Source organism: Poecilia latipinna, unplaced genomic scaffold (assembly GCF_001443285.1).
Source record: "Poecilia latipinna isolate Pla-1442-1.1 unplaced genomic scaffold, P_latipinna-1.0 Scaffold2016, whole genome shotgun sequence".
In the NCBI taxonomy this organism is placed as follows: Eukaryota; Metazoa; Chordata; class Actinopteri; order Cyprinodontiformes; family Poeciliidae; genus Poecilia; species Poecilia latipinna.
The window spans coordinates 41,290-66,225 of record NW_015114632.1 but is presented as its reverse complement, the minus strand read 5'-3'; the positions used below and the strand labels follow the sequence as shown (position 1 = coordinate 66,225).

At 36.9% G+C, this 24,936-nt stretch overlaps 1 protein-coding gene and 1 long non-coding RNA gene across 2 annotated transcripts in view; both read right to left on the bottom strand.

The window, feature by feature from the left end:
* Window positions 1-4,821, bottom strand: part of dlk1 (delta like non-canonical Notch ligand 1) — a 14,960-nt gene extending 10,139 nt beyond the window's left edge. The window contains exons 1-5 of the mRNA XM_015016425.1: window positions 4,554-4,821; window positions 4,156-4,249; window positions 3,896-3,959; window positions 2,821-2,951; window positions 998-1,139 (exon numbers count right to left, since the gene is read on the bottom strand). Coding sequence (XP_014871911.1) covers window positions 998-1,139; window positions 2,821-2,951; window positions 3,896-3,959; window positions 4,156-4,207 — 389 coding nt within the window. The 5' untranslated portion in view covers window positions 4,208-4,249; window positions 4,554-4,821. The remainder of the gene's footprint in view (window positions 1-997; window positions 1,140-2,820; window positions 2,952-3,895; window positions 3,960-4,155; window positions 4,250-4,553) is intronic.
* Window positions 4,822-21,270: 16,449 nt separating this feature from the next.
* On the bottom strand, window positions 21,271-23,865 carry LOC106935761 (uncharacterized). The gene is made up of 3 exons (XR_001421963.1): window positions 23,615-23,865; window positions 21,849-22,197; window positions 21,271-21,534 (listed from the first exon to the last, which is right to left on the bottom strand). It is a non-coding gene; the product is annotated as an uncharacterized LOC106935761 (long non-coding RNA).
* Between the last annotated feature and the right edge of the window lie 1,071 nt (window positions 23,866-24,936).

Below are 24,936 nucleotides of genomic sequence, written 5' to 3'. Positions count from 1 at the left end.
TTTTTCAATTAGTTTGAATTGGTTGACCGTGCAGTGTGAAAGAGAACAGCAGCAGCTGGAAATGTAAAATGATGCAACGTTTGGTCCCAAATTGAACCTGAATCTACCGGAGTATCAGGTGTGATGTTTAGCTGCTGCAGTTTGTAAAACAAACCTTTTGAACAACCTGTTCTCCTCCTCGACAGGAAAACCTCTGAAGACGACACTGAGCGCAACTTCCTTCTTCACAAAATGGAAACAAAAGTGGAGCAGCGACATTTTTTAGCAGTTGGAGGATTTCTCTCTCTTCTTTAGCAAAAAACCACAAGCCATTTCTCTCGCTAGCGCTAGCCTAGTGTGTTTGTTTTGGCTTCATCTACACAGAATGTCCTGCTCTGTGTGCTTCTAGAGCGGTGCTCCAGAGTGCAGTTTGCACCAGATTTCACTTCAACCAAATCGAGATCGAGGATTGTAGACAAACCAGAGTTTACTTTTCTTGACTGATTGCACATTCAGAGCTCCCCAAACCAACCAGAGGAGGTCCATCCGAACCAACCAGAGGAGGTCCATCCGAACCAACCAGAGGAGGTCCATCGGAACCAACCAGAGGAGGTCCATCGGAACCAACCAGAGTTCCATCCGAACCAACCAGAGTTCCATCGGAACCAACCAGAGGTCCATCGGAACCAACCAGAGTTCCATCGGAACCAACCAGAGGTCCATCGGAACCAACCAGAGTTCCATCCGAACCAACCAGAGTTTGATTAAATCAGAATAAACAGGCTGGTGGGAATGCACTCATGGTTCTGTTTTAAGAACTCAAAATAAACCCAGTTACAGACGAGATTTAAATGGAAAGTATTGAGATCAATTATTAGAGCAACAAAACTGAACAAAGTGCAACAAGAAAACTATAAATAATATTTTCTTTAATAGTGGCTGCAGATAAACAAATACCTCCTCAAGCAGTATAAATAAGTGTTCCTATTGATAAATAAATAAAAACAGGTTGTGGTACCCGTTCAGAAGGCAGAGTCTCTGCTTCATCTGGCAGTTTTCTCCAGCATAGCCCTGGGGACAGACACACAGGTAGCCGCCCTCTCCTCTCTCTATGCAGGTGGCGTTACTGGGACAAGGCTTGGACGAGCACAGGCGAGTATCTGGTGCAGAAAAACAGAAAATCACATCATCATGTGGTTTTTCAGATCACCGAGTGCCTCTTCTAACGTCTTTGTTGCTACTCTCGCTCTGTCTCTGCGGCCGCATGGCAGCAGCTTCGCGTCATCAAAAAGACAGAGCCCAGTGCATAACACAGGCAGTGCGAACATATGCTCGGGCAGAATATGAAAGGCAGCGTGAACACTCATAACTGGGTCAAACTGTGCTCAAAATACCTCATCCAAAAAAAATAAAGCAGAAACTCCTTTGAATTATTCCTCTTTGTTCCTCACTTTGCTCGAGGGATCAACAGATTCCGTATTAATTATTCGGTTTTGTTTAAAAATGTCATCCTTAGGACACCAGTGAATACATTTTCAAAGGTAAGGTGGTAAATTTCTGTCTGCAGGGCCGGCCCAAATGTTTTTGGGGCCCAAAGCAGATTTTAATTTGGGGCCCCACATACCAACATGTCAACACCAGATGGTTTATCATTGCTAAGCTATTCTATGTTAGCTTTATTCATAATTAGCTTGCGTCATAGCAGTGTTATGACTGATTTCAGCCTTGCATGACAAGCAAACTAGGACAAAACAAAAAAAAAGTGGATTTTGAAATGAAAAATTATGTTCAAGTTATGGCTGGACAGTAAATCAATAATATATATGTTATGCGATTTTAACTATTAAACAGTGACAATAAAAAACTGCTAGCCTACAACGACTACCAATGGTCAACATAATGTGCTAGATCTTAAATGCATGCATAATTTATAGAAGTAAAGGGGACGCAGTGCTTTTCTATTAATTGTCAACAAGGTCAGGAAAACCTTTTAATTAAAAAACAGCAAGAGGGAAGAAGCAGGTCAGGCATCCTAGCTTGACTTTGACTATCTTAACATGTAGATGAGATATGAAATTTGCTGTTTTGATTCAGTTACAAAAAAAAAAAAAAAAACGATCTAAAAACCAACCCCGAAATATCATCAGCAGAGCAGGTGTTTAAATTAGCTGTGTTAGCTTAGCTACTAGCGACAGTAGCTAATCGAGATTGCAAGATAAATATCAAGCCTAAAAGCAAAATACTGTAACAGACTGAATGTTCTGTTCTTGGTGTGGGAAATGTTTACATGTTTTCTTGGTGTTGAATCCTGAAACAAAGTGGCGGCGGCGTCAGTTGCTATGGCAACGAGACTGTGTATAGCATAGCCGACAGAGCGAGGAAAATAAAAGTGGTTTTGTTCTTCAACGATTTTTCTTTGATATTTTTCCTCTGCTGTGGTTCACTGCACTACATCAATAATACCTACACCTCCTTTACTTAACGGGATCGTTAGAACTCAGCAGCGCGGACATCAACAACACATCAAAGAATCGTCTTCCAGCAATGCACAAAGGCACAAAACTTCCAGTTGTAAACAATAACATGTCTATAAAAATGTTTCTTTCCATGTTTAAAAGCATTCAGTTTGTATTATTCAGTGTTAATTTAAATATTTATCATGCTAGCTTGATGCTTTTGGGGGCCCCCCAGTGGTGTGGAGGCTCAAAGCAGCCGCTAGACTCGCACATCCCTTGGGCCGGTTCTGTCCCGTTTACTCTAATTTCATATCCTTTTTTCTGGGCAGCGGTGACTCAGTCTCACCTCTGCAGTGGAACAGGTGGAGCGGTTGATCCGACTCACCTTGGTCGCACAGGCTGCCCACCCATCCCTCTTTGCAGACGCACTGCCACGCTTTCTCACACGCGCCGTGCAAACAGCCGGGGAACGGGATGCAGCGGTCGCAGTTCTCCCCTTCCCACCCGGGTTTGCACCTAAAGGGGAACAGGAAGGAGAAAAAAACTAAAAATGAAAGCAATTTGAAACTATTTATACACCAACCCACACATCGCTTTTTGTATTCCTGTCCTCAAAACATATAGAGCATCCAGATGACTTGAACTGTAAAGTTTTATTGGGATTTCTGTGGAAGGGTAAATGGAAACTAAAGAAAAACCCTTTAAGTAAATTTATAAAAACATATCTGCAGCAGTTAGAGGTGGATAACCATTTGGAGATTAAAATGTTAGCACAGTATTTTTTAAAATTTGATTAAATGTGGTTTTAAAACAAGTTTTCTATAGATTCTAATTCTAGATTTTCTGTGGCAAGATACATAATAAGGTAATCTGCATATCAATTTGCAGATTAATTAGATTCTTTTTAAAATGTAGTTGAAACTAAGACAGATTTGATCAAATATGGTTTTAAATTAAGTTCTTTATAGATTTTAGTTCTGGATTTTCTGTTAAGGGTAAATAGAAATTAAATAAACACTCTCTAATTAGTAAAACCAATTTCCGCAGCAGTTAGAGCACCACATTAATACATTCCTTATAAAATATAGCTAACACTGAGACAGATGCGATGAAATCTGGCCTTAAATGTTAAGTTGTTACAGTTTTCAGATGTGGATGCATGCTTTGATCTAAACCGTTCAAATTAATTATAAATGAGCAGAAAACACTTCTTTAATCCATAATTTAGATACCCAGGAAGTAAAATGTGACAAATGACAGCTTACAGTGGGTAAACTTTGCCAAACTCAAAGTTTGAAAAGATTTATTTTTCAAATCAAAGCTTTGAAACCTCGTGATTGCGGCTGGATTTCCCTGAGTGAGGAATATTTACTGAGTCAGTTTATGGAAATGGGTTGAAAAAGCCCGCAGGATGTGAGCCATCATCTGCTCAGGAATCCGAGGTAATTTTAGCAACCCACCTGCACTTCCCCGGCTTCTCACAAAACCCATTTTCTGAGCTGCACGCCGCGCTGCATTCCCAGCCTGAAACGGAAACAGCCGCATTTTCACCCTCCACCCGTCAGCAGTCACAAAACATTCAAAACAGTAAAATATTCAGCCGTTTCACTTTATTTGACGGGGAAAACAGCAAAACACCATTTAATCTCGGATTAAATGAACATAATTCCTTTAGGGATGCTTAAAATGTCTCAGAGGAATGTTGGAAATCACGGATTACCTTTTGCTATTCCCGTCACGACCAGAATTAAGACCACCCCGATGAGATGCATCGTAATTTGAAGGAAGGCGACCCTCTTTGTCCTGCAGAGCCGCTGCAAAAAAATAAAAACGAGCCGTTTCTCCACTAAAATAATCCCAATTCCTACAAGTTTGTTATCAGAGAAACAACCGTTCTTTAATTGCATAATTCTCCCAAATTTACAATTTGGCAGAATTTTTCTAATTTGAATCAGTCAAAATTAAAGTTATTATGAAATAATTAGTAGTAATTTGCGTCTTCGACGCACCTGAGTCGCCTGCTCCCGAGGAGCATGCGGGAAGCAGAAAGGGGAGAGATTTCTCCAAAGCGCCAATTTCATGTCAAAAATTATCTAAATGTAACAAAGACCGTCTCACCTATGGCATCCAGACGCCGCGCCGCCGAACAGCGTCGCTCATACTTGACCGGTTTGCCTGGTTGTTGTTGTTTTTCGGAACCAGGTGGCTGGAGGTGAACAGGTGAATCGGAGCTCTGATTGCTCCGAGGCGGACCTGCAGGTTTGGACGGGACTGCTGGTGCTGCTGAGGCGCGGTGCGTCCCGGCGCCGCTCGCTCCTCCCACTCACCAGAACCCTCGCTGGGAGGAGGCGGGACACAGAACCGAACCTCAGGTTAGGTCTGTTTTACTGGAAATATGGAAATATGAGGTTTCTGTAGATCAGCGTCACTCAGATATGACACGACATCAGGGCGATACCTGGGAAAAATAAGAGACAGATTAATTACAGAGATTTTCTGGGGAAAAAACTTGTTAATTTCAGAGTTTGAAGAGTCAAAAATGTGCTACAAAAATTCTGAAATTTAAAATTTCAGAGAATTTCTAGAATTTTTCCTAAATTCAAAAAGATTTTTCTTGCAAATTTTAAAATTTTTTTGAATGTAGAAATTCGAGTTTGAAGTCAAAAATTTACTAGAAAAGAAACAAAAAATTTTAGCTTAATCTCAGAAAATGTCCAAAGACGGAAAGTTTTTTTTTTTTCTCTCCAAAAATTTTTATATTTTGACTCAGAAATTTGAGGCTTGTGAGAAAAACCTCCCCTCAAAATTTTAGGTTGACTCGGATGCTTCTAGAGAAAAACAGACATTTCTGAGTTTGTAAAATCAAAAAATCCCTACAAAAAAACAAACTCAGAACATTTTAGATTAATTTCAGAAATTTTCTTTTTTTAAAAAAGTGAAGATTTCAGAAAATTTCAAACAGTTGAAAATTTTTTCCTTCCAAAATTCTTAAATTTGGAACTCAGAAATTAAAGTTTTAAAAACAGAAGATTTATTATTAAAAAAAACCCCAGAAATCTCAGAAATGTTTGAGAAAAATAAAATTTCCAAGTTAAAAAAAAACGCTGACATTTGAAATTAATCTCAGAAATTTTCTACAAAAACAAAAGTATTTCAGAGAAAATTTTCAGATTTATTTCTAGGAAATTTTGGGGACTTTTATAATTGAAATTTCCAAGTTTTCTAATCTAAAAATTTTGGAGCTCCATCTGTGCTTCACAGATTGGCTGCTGCTTTGTTTTGAACGGCTCACATTAAGTTTTTACTCTGATTTCTTTGCATTCACTTGTGTAAACCTACAAACATTTTTAAATTGAGCTTTCTTGGTTGTCATTTATTTCATGTAAAGGAATGTATTTTTAATATTTTATAGAATAACCCTAATTGGTTTAATGAAATATCTGCAGATAATTAATAGAATAATCAATCATTGAAATAATCGTTAGTTGTTAGTCTCTGCATGTTTCTTCTGTCTTAAATGTTTAATATTTGCAAATTACTTTTATAAAATATTCCAGAAGACAAAAAGAAAACAGTGAAATTAAAATAAGTGACAAAAGAGTTTCATTTTTCAGTGATACAACAGATTAGAGTGATAAAACAGCAGAAACACAAGAAATAATTTAGTTCTTCACTTCTTACTCCTCCAACGCCGGAGGGCAAAAATTCATCTTCCTTCAGTCTCATTTTAAAATGATCTGGCAGGAAAAACAATCTGGTTCTATTTCAATGTCTGTATATTTAATGCTGCCACAAGTTTCCAGAAAGAAAGTGTTTTCAATCTTATCAAGTAAAGAACTCAGTTAAGGTCCAATCATGAGCTTCACATGAACATTATTAAAACCAAAGATCCTGAAAACAGAAGTAAATCTCTATAATGTTTATCTTTTCTTTATATATATACATATAAATTTAAAAAATTAGCTAAGTAAATATTTAGTTCTAAACTAAATATGTAGTTTATAGCTAAATATTTATTATGTAAATTATGTAAATATATAATTTTGAGACAAATATTTAGCCTACAAACAAGATATTTACCTCTAAAAAATAATCACTGAATGTCCAAAATAATGGCTTTTTTTGCCACTTTTGTTGCTCTATATATACTTTATTTAGATTTGTGTTTGTTGCTTTTTACAACTAAACCAAATAAAATAATTAGCTTTCCGCCCCATTAGCCTGATGAAGCAGCACAGCGTAAACGTTTCCCTCCGTTTTCATTTCTGACGTATTTCCCCTTGGAGAAAAATCTTTTTATTGGGACAATAATTGGAAATTTGCAGAGTCCCAAAAGAAATTAACCTTGAACAGATTTTGATCAGTGTGCCCGAGTGTGTCTTTCAGAAAGGTCGGCGGCCATGATGAATGAGGAGACTGCGGGGGCGCCGTCGGGTCGCAGCGGGTGAAGCTCTTTTATTTGTCTTCCTGTTTGTTTTTAGCCTCATGGTTCTGATGTAGCAGTTTTCATTTAAGATTTAAAACACAATGAGAACAGAATCATGGTTTTGGTTCATGTAAAACCAAAGTCCGAGACATCGAAAACTGAATTTTTTCACCTCTGTCGCATCATGACAGATAGAAATTTTCTTTTTTTTTTTTTTTTCAGAGCAACACATTTTCAATGGGAGTATGTTCAACGGTGATGTGTTAACTTCCTGGTGTGAAAGAAAAATGATGCAGAGAACAGAAATCATCCATGCAGCAAACGTTGGTGAGCTCTGTGGAAATACACAGGTAGGGAGGATTGGTTTATGCCACTCCACAAAAACAGAATTTCTCTGTCAGAAACATTTTTTCCCCCTGGATTAAAAAATAATTTGAACTTTTGATTTATGTGATGGAAACAGGACAAACAGTTTTTTCCACAGCTACGAAAATGATGAAGCAGGGAGTAAAATTAAAGTTTATCAGGTAACAAAATGCTCTCTTATTGTAGCTCATTTGTCATGTTTGAGTCAAATAAACCAAATTAAAGAAATTATTTTAAACTGTTTTAACTTTTCTTTCACTACTAGCAATAGCTTGAAGTGAATTTACAGTTTAATTGGGAACCAAAGTCACAACATTTGTTGCATTTCCAGCTGAACTAAACCGTTTGAAAAACATGTTCCCCTCCTTGCCTGAGGGGGCGCTGCACCAAGAACCTCTGAAGAAGAGACTGAGCACAACTTCCTTTTTTTATCAAACGTAAACAAATCGGAATAGCATCAGATTTTAGCATTTGTAGGATTTCTCTTTGTCTGGTTAAAGACTACAAACCATTTCTCCTACTAGCGCTAACTAGCATGTTTGTTTTGGTTGTTTTTACCCAGCATGCCCTGCGCTGTAGTCCACTTCCTGTTTTTGGAGCAGTTTCCAGTCCGCTTGGCGTTCCCATATGCATTCAAATCGAACCAGAGTTTGCTTCAACTGAACTGAGACCGAGGATTGTAGGTTTTTTAGGCGACCAGAGTTCGATTCACAACCAAAACAAACGAACTGGAGTTTGAATGAACCAAACTAAACAGAGCTGGTGTGAATTTGTGACTGATTATTTTAACAGTTATGTTACTGTACACTTAAACCGTCACAAAGAAAACTGACAAATTATGTGTAGAAAAGTGAGACTTGCTAAATATCTGCATGGCTCCTAAAATTGTTTTGCTTTAATTCAGAATTTTTCAGTTTTCTTCCCACATTCTGCTCATTCCCTAGTTTTAAGATCTTGTATGTATTTTATTTTCTGCCCCTAGTTACAGGTTTTATTGAAGGTTTCCTCCAGGTCTATTCTTTTACATCATGTTTTGCTATGGCTTCTGTTTCAGTCTGGATTTATTTGTTGGGTTTTCCAGACTGAGTGTCTTTGATTCCCTTGCTCTCTGTGTTTTCTGTCTATCAGCTATTTTCATTTCCACAGTTTAACCTTCTTTCTCTTACAGCTGCTCTCCGTTACTAATCCTCCACCTGCTCCTCCTTTAGTAATTGCCTCTCCAGCTTTTCTCTCTCAGTTCGTCAGATCCTGATGCTTTTGCCACCAGACTGCTTTTCTTGTATAATTTTACTTTTCCTCTTTTTATTTTTACTAAAATAGCTTAAGTAATTCCTTAGTAAGACCTTTTCATTTCAGGCAATCAAAGTGGGCTTAGTCAGTTATCCACCCGGTAAATCTCCATGTATACAAACTCATGCTCATAATATGAATTCCCTGGAGACTTTTTTGCACATTTTTGTTTTTCCATTTGGGTTTCTACTGCTTCTAAAACAGCCAGAGTACTTAAAAAACCCACAAAGCCGTTTTTGTTGTTGCTGCGATGTTTTTTTAGTATCTTTTAGTATCAGTATGTAATGTAGCAAATCGGCAGGTACTGACCGTTACCTAGCAACCCCAGCGGAACGCTGCCTGTTACCTAGCAACCCCAGCAGAACACCGCCTGTTACCTAGCAACCCCAGAACTCCAGCACGTTTGGTCAGCTGGTTTTACCGCTGTATGCACTGTACAATGGCTACTGGAAAAGAGGAGTGTTCTGTTGTTAACTTACCATCCAGATACGACTTGTTGCATTCTAGTTGTTGTGCAGGAGGCTCCACTTCTGCTTTTCAAACATGCACGGTTGTACGATTGCACATCTGACTGCTGTCATTTTCACATGCGTTGAGTTGGAGGGCGTGACCAGCAGCAGCTTAATTGGATTTAAAGTGACAAGACACCCTAAAACAGCTCATTCTGAAAGGAGCTCAAGATTAAAACTTTATTATCAAAGAATGATTTTGTGCAAAAAATGTAATGAACATGTTCGTTATCTTAATGCACCTGGAATAAGACAAAACTAACAAGTAACTTTTCAGCAAAATATGGGATCTTGTTTCTATTAATCATTTTTTTGTCACCGGCAGAATATTTCACTTATAACAAGACATTTTTTCTGTTATAAATTAAATAATCTGCCAACGGAACCAGAACTTTTTCACAAATAGTAAGGAATTATTGACTTAAAACAAGCTCATATTTCTTGCTGAAAAGTTTCTGTAAGTTGGCTTTGTCTCATCTAAAGTGAACTAAGATATTTATGGTAGGAACTAGACCAAAAATAACTGATAAGATTTTGTGTTTTTGCAGTGTAACCTGATCAAGGAAGCGTAATAAGTCATGTTTAATCTGAAATGTGTTTCTGATTGTTGTATTAGCAGCTTCAGATAAACGACTTACCTTCTTATTACAGTCTGAGTGAAGGTAAGATGCAGCGTTTGTTTTAGTTACTTTGTTCAAAGTTTGCATCCTTGACTGTAAAATATCACTAATGAGCATCAGACAGCAGCAAAGAGGTGAGGAGATCTGTGTGAGATATATCTACTTCTGTTTCTGTAATGAGGAGCAGAAGAGAAACCTTTGTTTCCCTTTGGGGGTGAGAAGCTTTTTTTATCTTTAGGAGAAAGGTGAAAAGAGACACGATTAGTGATCCAACCCTTCATTTTCTGCGCTCAGTTCTCCCCGTAGGGAGAACTCCAGTTGCTTATCTCCAGCTGTCACTGGATGAGTGACGGGAAACCCTCTGGACAGGTCAGCAGTCCCTCTTAGGCCAACTCAGACACTCACAGGACCAACAGCCAGGCATGCAAACACTCTAATGGGTATTTATGTTTCCAGCAGGCAAATCAAACCCACTGTATCCAACTATTTCACTGTATCAGGGCTTTTGTAGATGGAAAAAGATGAGTACATTTCTACATTTTTAGATTAATCTCAGAAATTTTGTAGACAAAGCTTGGTAATTACTGAAAAGTTTTCTTTAATTTCTAATTTTGTCCAGAAAATGTCTGAAATTTGGAGTATTAGAGGATGTTGCTGTGTTGACTTCACACAGGTTTTCCTGTTTTCACTCCTTGCAGACGCCGTTGTCTCCCAGCCCAATCAACAGAATATGACTCTCCCATGTGACGCTGTGTGAAATCTTCTGAGATCAATAGATTATAAATCGATTCCTCCTCTGGGAGAAAGGAAGGGATTTCTGTCACTACATGTATCCCGTAATTCCTGTAAACAAATAAGGAATCTTGCATCTTGCAGATGTGTTGCGTCTGGTTTCTCCCTCTGCAGAGGTCTTTTAAACAGTCAAGGACTTTAGGCAGCTAATTTGGGATTATCACGGATCCAGAGGAGGCACTCAGCTTGGGGCTGAAGCAATCTGGCTGAGGACCAGCTTCTTTACTATGTTTAATGTTACAAAATTAATCCCAAAATTTCAGAGATCTTTGACTTTTCAAATTCTGAAATTTTCAAGTTTTTTCCAGAAAATTTCTGAGACATGTTTCGGCACAAGGTGGATTCTCTTCTCAGCTTGTTAAACATTAAAGCCCTGCAGGATTTCCTGATGTCTTTGGAATAATATCCACAAACCTAATTTAGTTTTTCTCATCAATTAAAAGCTATTTTGAGAAATAAACTCCATCAGAACTGTGAGTTTCTCACCAGCTGCTATAGTTTCAGATAAAATGAGGACGGAGGAGAAAATAATTATAAAACTACAAACGCATCACCTGATGCAGCAAACAGAAACTAAAGGAAACTTAGAGGTTTTAGTAAAAATCTACAAACCCTTCGTGCTGCAAACCAACGCTGACCTGCTGTGCAGACAATCCTCTGCGATGAGGATCCATATTTCTTTTGCAGTTTTTCCTGTAGCTGCAGCCGCCTTTAGCCTTTCGCCTTTTGCATCACAACAGTACGACTTTTAAGCAGATCAATAAAAGCAATAAGGGTTAGAAGAACAAATCCTAATAAACTGGAGCATGTCTCCAGTGTGGAGACATGAAAAAGCACAAAGATGTGAAATATTTTTACCTTTGTGGTCGAATCTCTAAAATATGGAGCAACATTAGAGCTGAACTCAGAAAAGAATAAAATAAAATGACTAGAACAAAGTCGTTTGAGAATGATGTCAAAATAATTTGACAGTAAATGATATTATGTGAATAAAGTCGCAGTGTTATGAAAATAAAGTTGGAATAATACAAAAATAAAGTCATGATATGAGAATAAAGTTTTAGTATTACAAGAAAAACATTTTTTAAAAATCTTGTAATATTGACTTTTCTTAAAATACTATGACCCTATTCTCATAATATTTTCACTTTATACTTGTAATATTATGGCTTTATTTTAGTATTTTTTTATTTTATTCTTGTAGTATTATTTTTTCTACTTTCTTTGCATCAGTGTTAAACTCTGTCGTTGATGTAAACATTAACAGAAATGTTATAAATAAAAAAAACATGTCACATCCATCAGGTTAAGTGATCTTAAACACTTTTAAAAACATAAAACTGTGGTCGTTCCCCCTTCCATGGATCAGTAAAACAATCCTTAACGGATGAAAGTGGAAAAAGCCTCACCACCTTAACTTCAGCAGCAGTTTGGGCTCAGCTCTGTTCCTCTCCAGTGGCAGAGGAAGATACTTTCTGTTTTTAGCCGCAGGGCTTCTGCCAAAATCTGAGCTAGCTTGGAGAAGTGAAGAGCCCACGTCTCTCTTTCAAATACGCCAATTATAAAAAAGGAGGAGCGCGCGCTGCCCGTCTCCAGCTGACTGACGGCACACCGTGTGTTTGTCTGGCGCGGCGCCGGAGGCTGGCTGCTTCGCTCTCCCCTCCGCGGGGGGTGGGAGGCTATCAGAATCTCAAACTGCATCCACTGGGGCTTTAACGCCGGCACAAAAACCGACTCTGGAATATTCTCAGCTGAGGAAAAGCACGGACAGCATCAGGAAGTCTGCAAGTGTGGGAGGAGAGGCCAATAAAACATGAAGGCTCACCAAAAAGTTTGGTGCAAAAAGGAAAAGAAGTACGACTTTAACCAATTAGCTTCTTCTTACATCATTTGTCAGTGAGTTTCTGCAACATTTTTCATTGAATGGTGAACTTTACTTCCTCAGCTAAAAACACTGCAGCACGTTGACGACTAAATGTGGGCAAACCTGAGATTTTACATCCTTTTAATTTAAAAACACGACAGGAAAAGCCAAACCTGCAAACAAAATGGCTTTTATTAAAGTTTCTGCACTGTCCAGTTTAAACGAGGAACTTTGTTATTCCTGTCGCGATGATAAAGTTTTCTGGATGATAAATTATCCCAGACATTATTGCAGTAAATTGTTCTTTTGAGACCGTTTTCCAGGAGTGAAATAGTATATTAAAGCAAGAACACGTTCTCAAAGGTCAATAAAATATAAAATATAATAAAAATTTAACACTGGAACTGGAAGATATTTTAAATATTCAAAACAAACAATTTTTTTTGTCTTATTTTAAGTACTTTGTAAGATTTTCTGTTTTTGCTAATTTGTTGTTTCTTTGGCCCTCGACAGAAAACCTCCATATTTGTGACGTAGATCCACTTTCTGAGTGGAAACACGTCACCAGTTTGGGAGCCTGTTTTTATCATTTATCAGTGTTTCTCAACTGAAAATCCTTATTTTTTATTTAAAGCCTCCAGATTAAAGCAGATGTTGTTTTTCCATGTGAGGCGAGAATTTCACAGATCAGTGAAAGAAATCAAGACTGCCGGCACTAATTAGCTGATCGTGGCTAAATATAATTAATTCAAACAAGGGTAGATATATATTTATGTGAAACACTGCTTCAGTGTTAGACAATGCAAACCCAAAATTATGTTCTGCTTTGGTTTTCGAACAGCATCAGTTTAGGATCTGTCCGTTTCTCTACCAATAATGACGCAGTGCATTAAAAAAGCATAAACACTCACTGCGATCTGCGGGGGGCGGAAAGTGAGGGATGATATTTGCGGATTTTGCCATCTGCTCCGGAGGGAGCGAGCATGTGGAGATGTTAACTAAATTTCAGTGGAGACGATAGCGTGGCCCCGTCTCCATGGCAACAGCAGCCTCTCATTATCCGCACCGAGGTCGTGGGAAGAGGCTGATGGACAGAGCTGATAGACTGAGAGAGGAAGAAACAGAGGAACAATGCGGAGAAAAATCTCAATCTGGAGAAAACAAAGTGGTTCGCATGTCCTCCCCTCCTGAAGTTATTCCTGTCTCGTTTCCTTGGGAACAGGAGCAAAACGGTGCCGTTCAGACTCTGTCGCACCTTGCAGTGACATTGCATCACTGGACTACAGCGGATAACCTTTTTACTCTGACAGAAACAACGCGTGCTTTCCAAAAGTTGTCCAAACACAGAAGGTTATCAAAAAGCTGAATCTAAACTGAACCAGAGCAGAAAAACCAACGGATGTCTGATTAACTCTGATTCAGCGCTTCACTGGCTAATAAACGGAAACGCCTGAGCGCAGCGTCAGGTGTTAACACTCATCTCTGCTGCTAATTGGTCCATCTGTTTAAAACTCTCACCTATTGCAGAGACTGTGATACTTTCAAGAAAAGAAAATGAAGGGATTTATTTTTATAAACTGTGATCTGACATCCTATGATGTGAACATAAAGTTTTATAAGTTTATGGCTACGTTCACACTACAGCCGGAAGTAACCCAAATCTGACCTTTTGCCTTAATGCGACCTCTATCTGATCTTTTCATGACACCCTGAACAACTCAGATCGGATTTTTGGATTGGATATGTGGTTCTAAATCACACTTATCTGATCAGGTCGCATCCATCCGACCAGAACGTCATTGATACGCGACAAACGTCACTATCTGCTTCCTGATATTCGCAAACGGAAAGAAAAAACAACCATGGCGAACTTAAGTTAACTGCTTAAACTTAACTTAATTATGTTGTTAATGTGCTGGCTCCGGTCGGATAACAACTTAAGCTATGCTCTACCGTTAGCATCTATGTTTACTTCTGCAAACACTGAGCACTTCTTCTTCTTTGTTATGGCGATTGACGAAACATTGAGCGCCATTGCGCCCTCTACTGCGCATGCGGGATTTTAATCTCAAAATTCTGAAAAAAGTCATAATTCTGAGAAAAAGCTAGAATTCTGAGATTAAAGTCAGAATTCTGCGATTACAGTGGAAAATTCTGAGAAAAGTCAGAATTATGAAAAATCTAATAATTCTGAAATTATTTTCAGAATTATGTGATTAAAGTCAGAATTTTGAAATAACAGTAAAAAAATCTGAGAAAGTTGGAACTCTGAGAAAAAGTCAGAATTGACTTAAAGTCAGAATTACAATCTTAAAATCACAATTCTGAAATTACAGTGAAAATGTTGAAAAAAGTCAGAATTCTGAGAAAAGTCAGAATTCTGAAATTAAATTTAGAATTCTCAAAATACAGTGAAAATTTCTGAAAAAACTGAATTCTGAGAAACGTAATAATTTAGAAGTTAAATTTAGAATTTTGTGATTAAGGTCAGAATTCTGAAATTACAATAAAAAATTCTGATATTAAAGTCAAAATTCTGAGATTAAAATCATAATTTTGAATTATAGTCAGAAGAAAAAAAGGCCACAGTTCGTTTTTGTTTTCAGTTCTCAATCTTCTTTATGACATAATATCATTCTTTTTAATGCAAAAACTTCATCCTCATACTCATGTCTTCATAATATATTCCAGATTACTGCCCTAATCCCCTCTGAAACAATTACTTGGATTTATTCATCTCAGACCTTCAGTAAAACCTTTTCTCATCCTGCAGCGTACCATGTGACCTGATAAAAACATTAAAGCTTTTTCTTGCTGTGGTTGTTGTAGTTTATTAGAGCGAAGTCGTTTCATTTGCCCTTGCTGTACCCAGATGTTTGCCTCAGCGTATTATAGAGATAAATGATGGCAGATCCAGAGCAAAGCAGAGAGACGGGAAGCAACGGGCAACGGGCAACTATAATCTGCTACGATGCTAAAAGCACAGATTACTCATCTGGGCTCTTCAGCTGTGTGACTCATCGTCTTATAAAGAAATCATCCTGAAGGAGAGAAACAGATATTTCAAGCTGCGGGGCTCGACTTCTGGCAGGAAACACTCTTTCTACCTGCAATAAAAAAATAAAAAAAGAAAGGGATATAATATTTATCTTAGCCCGCTCACTCTTCTTTTATCAAACTGAAGGCCAAACAGCTATCAGTCACTCTGACGGCATAAACACATTACAGCCAGCTCTACAGAAACCTGCAGGCTCCTCAAGAAGCAGGCTATAAAAATGAAATCTGGAGTCAGAGAAGCTTTAAAGTGGATGCAGGTCACTGGTTCTTTTGGGAAACATTCAAGCTGCCCCACACTTCAAAAACACAAAATAAGACCATAAACCAAAAAAAGAGAAAAAGACAAAATTAATTTAAAAGTAACTTTTTATCAAAATATAGAAGATTGTATAGAAAGTATTATTTCAACTGGCAGATTATTTCAAAAAGTGAGCTGCATGATGAAAACGTAAAACAAAATAAAACATTTAAAGAAGGAATACGATGTTAATCGAAGCTGATTGGATTTTTAACCTTGACTTGAAGGAGTTCAGAGTTTCATCATTTCACAGGCATCAAACTTCATTACTTGGAAAGAACTGAGTCGTTAGTTTTTGCTTTTTCAAACAACTGAGGTCCAAAACATGGCTGTAGTTATACATTCTGAATATAAAAATCTAAAAACAAATGATTTAATCCAGTAAATGGTGGAAACTGCAGATCCAGTTGCTTATATCTGCATCTGTCGGTAAATCTTCGACCTTGTGTTTCAATGTGGTGATGAAGCAGAGATCCAACAAAGATGGAAATCCTGCCATGTGCAGAAGTGATTTGTTTTTTATTTGTTTTCTGACAGCTTCCACTGTGTCAGGCATAGCAGTTCAGGGTAAAATTGATGTGGCGTCAAATAAAAGAAGCATTTGCTCCACTATCCAGCTTCAGGTGTTCACTGCAGTAAAAAAAACAAAAAACAAAAAAAAAACACATCAATACACTAATGCTAATGCACACATGCTGAATCAATTTGCATCATTAGAGCAGCATTTAATTAAGAGATACTCAACGCTGTTATTAAGCAGCATGATCCAAATCCCAATTATTGGATTTTCTGGGTTATTCAACTATACTAGACACTCAGATTTTGTTAGAAAGCAAATAAAAACAGTTGCCAAAGAGCATAAATCATATGAAATTGTGATAAAGCCTGTTGCTCACAAATAAAACATGTCCCTCAAACATTGCACACACATAAAACAGGCTTTACAAATTGGCTTAGAGTACAACATTATCTTATCTCGTTTACAAAACAGCCTCTCCGGCCTCGTGTATGAAACAAGTTACATGAAATGACGCAGTTTCCCTCCCCGACAGCAGGTGGTGCCATTGGGACATTTGAGATTTGTTCCGTCAAAGAAACTCATAATAGTTATCCAGAAAATATTGAGTTAATGTGTGTTGTCTCAGTTTTGGGATTTAAAATGAGACAAATCAATTTGAAGGACAGGTCTGACCTCATTTATTTTTTGTAACAATGGCAGACAAAGTTGGAGAGGATTACAGTTTTAAATACGGAAGTGATTAAATCTCAGCCTGAGACCATGTTAAAATGTATGTGACTCTTTAAGGATCAAATAACTGATTTAAAGTCAAGATTTAGAAATCTGTTTGTTCCAGATTCTGTTTAGCGCACGGTTGCCAGGCAACAGGACCGGTAGGACGTTGATGGATGTTATCAGTGAAATTTTCATCAGTATCATGAAATTATTTACTTAAAATCTTGCTGAAAAGTTTGTTTTGTCTTCGGTGTACTAAGATATTTGCACTAGAAACTAGACAAAAATTACTTGGTAAAATTTGGTGTTTTTGCAGTGAAGCATCTGGTATTTTGTGGGAATGCGGGGGCCCCAAATGGTAATTAGCTTGGGGCTACAAAAAGGCGTGGGCCCTCCCTGTGCGCAACATTTCAGGACAGTTTTCAACATTTTATTTGTTTGCAACGTTTTGGCAGGAAATTAACTCCAAATAATTGTTAGTAAATCTCCTAATATCCTCACTTTTGATGATTTTTTATGAATAATACATCACAGCTTTTACCACAAAAGGTTTGAGCGAACTGCTGGGCAACAGCTGGAAGGATATCAGTCGGGATTAACCGCTCCTCTCCTCGTCTAATTGAATTTCACCTCAACAGGAACCTGTGGCAGCCAGCCCAAGGTTAAGACAGTGTTGATATTGGCTTCCTGTACCCTCCAACTCACCAAAGTCCCTTCGTATGAATTATTCAGTCGGAGCTGAAAAGAGGCCAGACCAAAGGGAGATAACCTCAGCCGTTCAGATCATCCAGTCATTGTAAATAAAACATCTTTTAAAGTAAGCTTCAGGCTTTTATTGCGTTCGTCGGGGTGCTCTGTGGCTTATCGGCGACATCTTATGAATGATATCATTTCCAGTCCGGACAGGTTTGTGCTGTCGGGGGTTCTGGTTCGCCGGTGTTTAAAAATCATTGTCATGACCTCGCTGAAATTTCCCATCAGTTTCAGCCTCACACAGACTGAGAGGCAGGTAATGAAAACATCGCTGCTCCTCCAGCTGTATCCAAAATGATGGAGCTCATTTCCCCGCTTGTTTCCTCGTCCTCCATGATGCAGAAGTACAATCTCGCTGTCAGGAGCGCCGATTGGGTTTTATGCTGTAAATAAAACTAAGTTTGGGAAACCTTTGTGGAATAGATGTCACACTTTGTCCCGGCGAACCGTAAAACTGATAACAGAAAACAGCAGCGCAAACGATCAGGTGATTTTCTTTAGAAGTATTCTACGTTTTCTCACAATACAATGACAAACATCAGTTTGTTTTGTTGGGATTTTATGTGATAAAGTCCAAAGAAAATGATGTTTTCAATCTTTTTTTACACAAATCAGAAGTCTGTAGAAGACCATTTCATTTCAGCCATTTTTACTCTAATAAAAGTTACATTAACTCTTTTAATTTCCCTCAATTCAAAAATACTTAATTAACTTAAATAACTTAAAATCTAGTGTCATTGTGCTATGAAGGATCTCCAGTAGCAGTCAATGTTGCAGTTAACCTGCAACACTGACGGAAGACTGAACTTAGCAAATTCATTCAGTAGCTAATAAACAGATGAAAGCATTAGTTGTTAGCAAGCGCAGCTAATCCACCTCATTTGTTTTTGCCACTCCTCTTTAAAGGGGCAGTTCTATAAATGTTCCAGGCACGTAGCGTCATTTTACATGAAACTGTTACCTTCAGTGGCTTTAACAATATACAGCAAACAGAACCTAAAAGAAATTTGATTTTACAATTTAAAACCTTGAAATTGAGCTTCAAATATGCTATGCTAATACTAATTCTCCCCTGACGTTTAGCACAACATTTTATGCTAACACTATGCTATTAGCATACCTGTAAAATGTGCAAAATAAATTAAGTCTACTTACTTACTTATATGAGTAAATTAAAATACATTTGAGTGCTTGTGATTTAATTATATAGTTTCTGCAACTTCTTACAGCTTTTTATTGACAGAGTTTTTAGTTATTTGTCTGGTTTAGGAATAATGTTTAATGTTGTTGAGTTATTTAACTTATTATGAATGAATCACTTACTTATTTGTATATTTTCCCTTAACATCCAAAGTTGTTTTGTGTGTTTCTACTACATTTTCTATATTTATTGAAATACACTTTTTTTTTTTACTTATGTTCTTGCTGTCAGGAGCGCCGATTGGGTTTTATGTTGTAAATAAAACTGCAGTTGCTATTTTTTAAATAAAAATGAATTCTGACGATGAAATAAACCGCTTTACGTTTCTCATTTTGAGCTCTCCTCATGATTCTTGTGGGTCAGGAAACTGCAGAAACGTGACCAATCCACGGTGACAGGCTTACGGGACCCTTCATGACAGACTGAAGCAGTAAACTAATTCTGCCCTGACATTTAGCTTCACCCTCAAACCTGCAATTAAGCCTGTGCATCTCTGTGACTAACATGATACACATCTCTGTACACCGGGAACCAGACACAAAGATGGAATAAACTGATTAAACTGACCTCTTTACCCAGAATGCAGCTTGATTCAAAGATAATAACATATCATTCAGCTGAGTATGTCTAAGTAGAAACCTTAATAAAATGGCATTTCATAAACAGATTAACTTTTGTAACGTCTGATATGTATTGAACAAAAACAAGTTTAGTGAAAAATAATTGAAAAAACAAACTCTATGTCACATGTGTCAAACTGGAGGCCCGGGGGCCAAATCCGGCTCGCCCTAGCTTTCTATCTGGCCTCCCGAGGAACACAGTTATGTGCTTAATTATTATCTTATCAATCAAATTAAAGCTGCTTTTATCCTTTTGGTGCCAATTTACATTAATCAGTCCCTCCACTTTTTCATATTTTTTGCATCTTTATTGCAAATATTCCACAAAAAATGTACAAAAACAATTGGTTTTATTGTGTTTTCCAGGCACACAGACCAATTTTATAGCACAGTCAAGTAACTATGTTACCTTAAGCTGCTAAAAAATGCTCTACATGTGAAATATAATTTCAAATTTGTAATTTAACAGGTTGAAATTGGGGCTCTGTCTCTTTAAGAAGCTTCTGCTCTTTCTGAAACTCCGCCTTCAGGAAGTCATCCCAACATGGCTCCTCTATTAAACCTTTAGCAACTTTTTTAGCAGCGTTTCACTGAGAAGTAGCTCCTATAATGAACTCAGCAGATGTTTGATAATTGCTGCTGGCTCGTCTGCAGGAGCTGCTCTGTGAGGCAGAAGCTCAGAAACTGCAGTTTGGAGGAGGAGCTGTGTCCCAAAGGCGGGGCTAGGTCCAACCAGGCGTTTGCACGGCTGGATGGTTGCCATGGCGGCTAAATGATTTCTCAAACATCTATGAAAGAATCAACGCAACAATTCAAACATGGTTTTGATGAGTGAATAACTTTATAAAAACAGTAAATTTTACATAATACTGCGCCTTCAAATTACCTGCAGTATTTCTTATTTCTGTCTTACTTGATGTCAAGTTAAAACAGCAACAAAAAGTCACATTTACTGTCATAGATGCAAATATTTATAAATTAGCAACACAAAATCAGAAAAAAATCACATTGCGAAGAAATGTTCAATATTATTTAATTTTAAAAAGTATCAAATACAGCTATTTATTAATATTTTTGACAATTTGTTAATTGCCCTTATCAATACATTCTTTGAAAATAATCATGATCTTGATATGGCTTTAAATGAAAATGAGGTTGATATGGCTGCTATGAAGAAAAAAATAAAGTATTCGCTTTCAAAGAGTTTTAATTTAAAACATAAAAATCTTTATTATGTGTTAATTATTCAAAGCTGCTGCAAGCATCACTCATGAAAGCTACCTGAGCTGAAAATTTAATTTCTCTGCTCCGGGACACTGAAGAGGTAATAAAAAAAGTAATAATAATGGAGGACGTATTGAAAGCTCTGCTCTCAGTAGCACTGAGGGGTGAATGTATTTAATGCAGATCAGAGCATCTGGTCACGATAAAAAGGAGATAATTATGTAGATTTTTGGAGCTCCTTGTCAGAAAAAAGAATGATGTCCTGCCTTTCATAGAAAGTTTAGTGGAAGGAAAAAGTGTAGTAGGGAATGGCATCAAAGAGAACAAATAATTGCAGCCTTTAGTGGACTGTCGAACAAAATTTATTCAAAAATTTGGGGGAAGTTAAGAAGGACAGAGGCTGGAGTCAGGAACGAACACGAGCAGATAAACGGTAAACATGGGATAAACATGTTGCCAGAGACATCAGACACGTCTTACTGAAGACCATTGCTCTTTTTGGTTATCTGTAATCTATAATGAATCAGAATTACAACAAATAAAGACATTTAATAAAAACTAATGTTGAACTTTTTTATAATATTAAAATTTTTAGTAGGTATTTGTGTTACTGAATAGGTTTTCATTGTTGTTTCTTGATTTGTTCATGTTTGAGACATTCACTGTAGTCATTCTCTGCCTCCATATCATTTCAAGTCATCATCCACTTTCCTAAAAACGACACGTTGCAAAGTGACGTCACACCTGCAAGATTAACAGTGAGAGAGAGCGAAGCAGCTCAGTTGTGCTAGCTTGACTTTGGAAACCGAACAGGTAGCGGTGCTGCAGAATTCGGTGTGTGGTTTCTGTTCAGGTAAAGAGAAAAAAGGTAACCCACAAATCAACTTTCTCATCAGATTATGTTTCCCAACAATGGCAGCAGGAAGAGATCTGTGTAAATACAGATTTTACTGTGTAAATATGGTAAAATTATGGCAACCAGCCCAGCATATTGCATATCATGTAAATCTTGGGTAAGTATGAAGATGTTTTTCTCTTAAAAATGTCTGAACTTGTCCTAAAGATGAACTATAATCACTTTTGCTTTGTGAGAAATCTGCACAAAATAAGAAGCAACACACAAGAATGAAGCTTCATAAGAAAATGGTTAATGTTTGACCTTGTGGTTCTTCTGTTCGGTGCTCTGTGATTTTCTTCCTCTAATCATTTCTGTCACTTCTGCAGAACCGACAAAGGGACCCAAATGGACCTGCAGTGAATAGACTGAAAATGAAAAGAGGATGAGACGGCAGACAAGAAAGAAAGTCCTGTTCCTTAACAGTGCAAGGAAGTGATGGCAAAGAAAAAGTGTGGAGGACAGAAAGAAAGAAACGAATGAAGACGGGTGGATGCAGAGAGTTTCATGAAGTTTGTTTAGAGAATAAACCAAAACGACAAACCAGGGACTTCAGTCCAGAGAGGAAAACTCTGCTCCAACACGGCCTTGGTGTGTAGCAGAAAAACAAGACCTGAGCAGAAACTGGATTATTATAACTTACAATTTTATCATTTTAATGAGTATTTTATGTTTTATGCGGCAGAGCTGGAATAGTTGGTAGCATTTCTGCCTTTGAGCAAGAAGGTTCTGGGTTCAAATCCCAACCTGCACTGCAAAAACACAAAATCTTACCAACTGTTTTTGGTCTGTTTTATAGTGCAAATATATTAGTGCACTTAAAATAAAACAAAACTAACTTTTAAGAATCTTTTCAGCAAGAAAAAGGAGTTTTTTTTAAGTCAATGATTCATTAATACTGACAAAAAAAGATTATTTTATTTATAACATGGGAAAAATTATATAATTAAAATAATCTGCCAGTGAATCTACTGTTTTTTCATCAATATTAAGGAATTACTAACTTTACAAAAAGCTCATATTACACTTGAGATAATTTCTTCACAGCCTCCACTCTACTTTAAATCAACTGGGTTGTGTGCCGGTTTATTAAGTCTCCACAAACTAGAAGAAATGTGATTAAAATCTAGTTTTGTTTTGATTTTGTCATTTTTTGCATTGATGCCAAAGTTTTCTAGGCTAAATAAAGACTTATTATTCTAAATTATACTGTTGTTTTCTAATAAAATCAAAATTTTTCAGATAAATTTGTGTATTTATAATATTTAAAATAGAAAAGGTAAAGTGAAGAGAGCTGGACTGGGTCCATATATAATGAGAAAATGTAAAACACTGCAAAAAAAAAAAAATCTTATGAAGAATATTTAGTTTCTAGTGCGAATATCTTATTACAACTAAAATAAGACTTATAAGTAGCTTGTTTTAAGTAAATAATTCCTTAATATTGATTAAAATATGTATTTGGTAATAAGGTATTGTATTTACACTTAGAAATAAAAAAGTCTTACTTGTTTTATTATGCTTTGTTGGTGAAATGTCTGTCGGAAATAAATGATCATAATCAATAATCAATCAAAATGTTCTTGTTTCATTGGCAGATTATTTCACTTATGAAATTTTGCTCATCTTTCAATGGAACCGATATATTTTTATTGATATTAAATAATTATTGACATAAAACAAGCTCTTAGACTTGGTTGAAAATATATTTATGAGTTAGTTTTGTCTTATTTCAAGTGTAATAAGGTATTTGCACTAAAAACTGGATCAAAATACTTGGTGTTTTGCAGGTTTTTGGAGGAATACTTTAAAAAACAACATGGCCGCCCAGCTGAATGACAAGAGAAACCCTTAATATTTCTCCAGAGTGCCAACAAACTTTAAAGACCCCCACTGCGAACGGTTAGATTATCATAATTTAAAATATCATTAAATCTTTGCAGGCAAAATTTGCTTTGACATAAACGACAAGTTAAATGTCAGTTTGAAACCCAAAGGAGATGAAGTTATGCAAAAAAAGTCCCACTTACTGTCAAAATGCTCCCAATTATAATGTGCAGTGTCAGAGCAGTCCTGCGTTTCGTGGCGTTAACGTCGATACCAGCGGCCTTCTGGGAACAAAGGAGCTCATTCAGGAGGAAAGCTTCAAATCTCCTGCTTCTCCTCGATACAGCGGTGTTAATGAGAGTCGGTCAGAAATAAGCTTGTTCTGTGGTTTTCTCTCAATAAGTGGTGAAGAAATCGCATGAACTGACGATTAAAAACAAACAGGAAAATGTGTGTTTTTAAAGTATTCCCTTGTTAGCTTTTAAAATGCAGAATTTATTTTAAAATGCAGAATTTATTTATTTATTAGATTGGAACCAGAGTTGTAATAGTTTTATCCAGTAGTTATCCAGTAGTTTTGTTTTATTTTATTGCAACTTTTTGTCTAATTTAGTTGGATTTAATTAGTTGTTAAGAATGCTGATTTAATTATTATCTAAATACTGTTTTGTTTTAGTTTAGTAGTTGTAGTAGTTTTCAAAGTTGTGTAGTTACATTTACTTGAGTAACTTTTTCTGACAAAATAAATTACTTTTAGGAATATTTTTACGACGCTGTACTTTTTACTTTTACTTGAGTAATTTGATTGTGAAGTATCGCTACTCTTACTTGAGTAAAGTTTCTGGATTCCCTACCGAACAGAACCAAAACACATCAAATTCTACAGCACATCTACATGCTCAGGTTGTCATAGTCAAGCTAGCATGACTGATCTACTTCCTTTGCTATTTTTTCTTAATTAAAACTTTTTCCTGACCTTGTTGTCGAGTCGTCCATTGTGTAGCAAAGCACTGCGTCCCTTTTCCTTTAAAATATCATTGTACATTTAAGATTTAGTGCATTATATTAATAACATAACAGCTAAAACCAATGCTAGTCATCGTCAGCTGGCAGCTTTTTGCCCTCCAGCAGGGAGATGGAGGCAGGACAAAAGTGTTTTCTCAGTTTAAGTTTTCATTATTTAGTTAGTTTTAGTTTCTTAATTGGAGCAGCGTATTACATCAGTAACAGACGGAGAACAAAAGCACGTCAGTATGTTGATTTTCCTTTAAACAAATCGTAAGCGACAACAGAAGAGCTCAGCAGCAAGGTGTAAAATGCTAATGAACTCTACAAAGTCTGATTTCCTTTCCCAAGTTGATGAGCTTTGACGGTAATGAAAAGCTGTGCTGATTGACACCGAATCTAATTGTAATCACAGTAAAGTTAGAAGCGTCTCCCCTTGTTGCTTAGAAACAGAGAGCCTTGTGCGCCAAGCACATCTTGTCAAGCTCAATAAAAATAAACAGTCACTGAGAAAACTTTG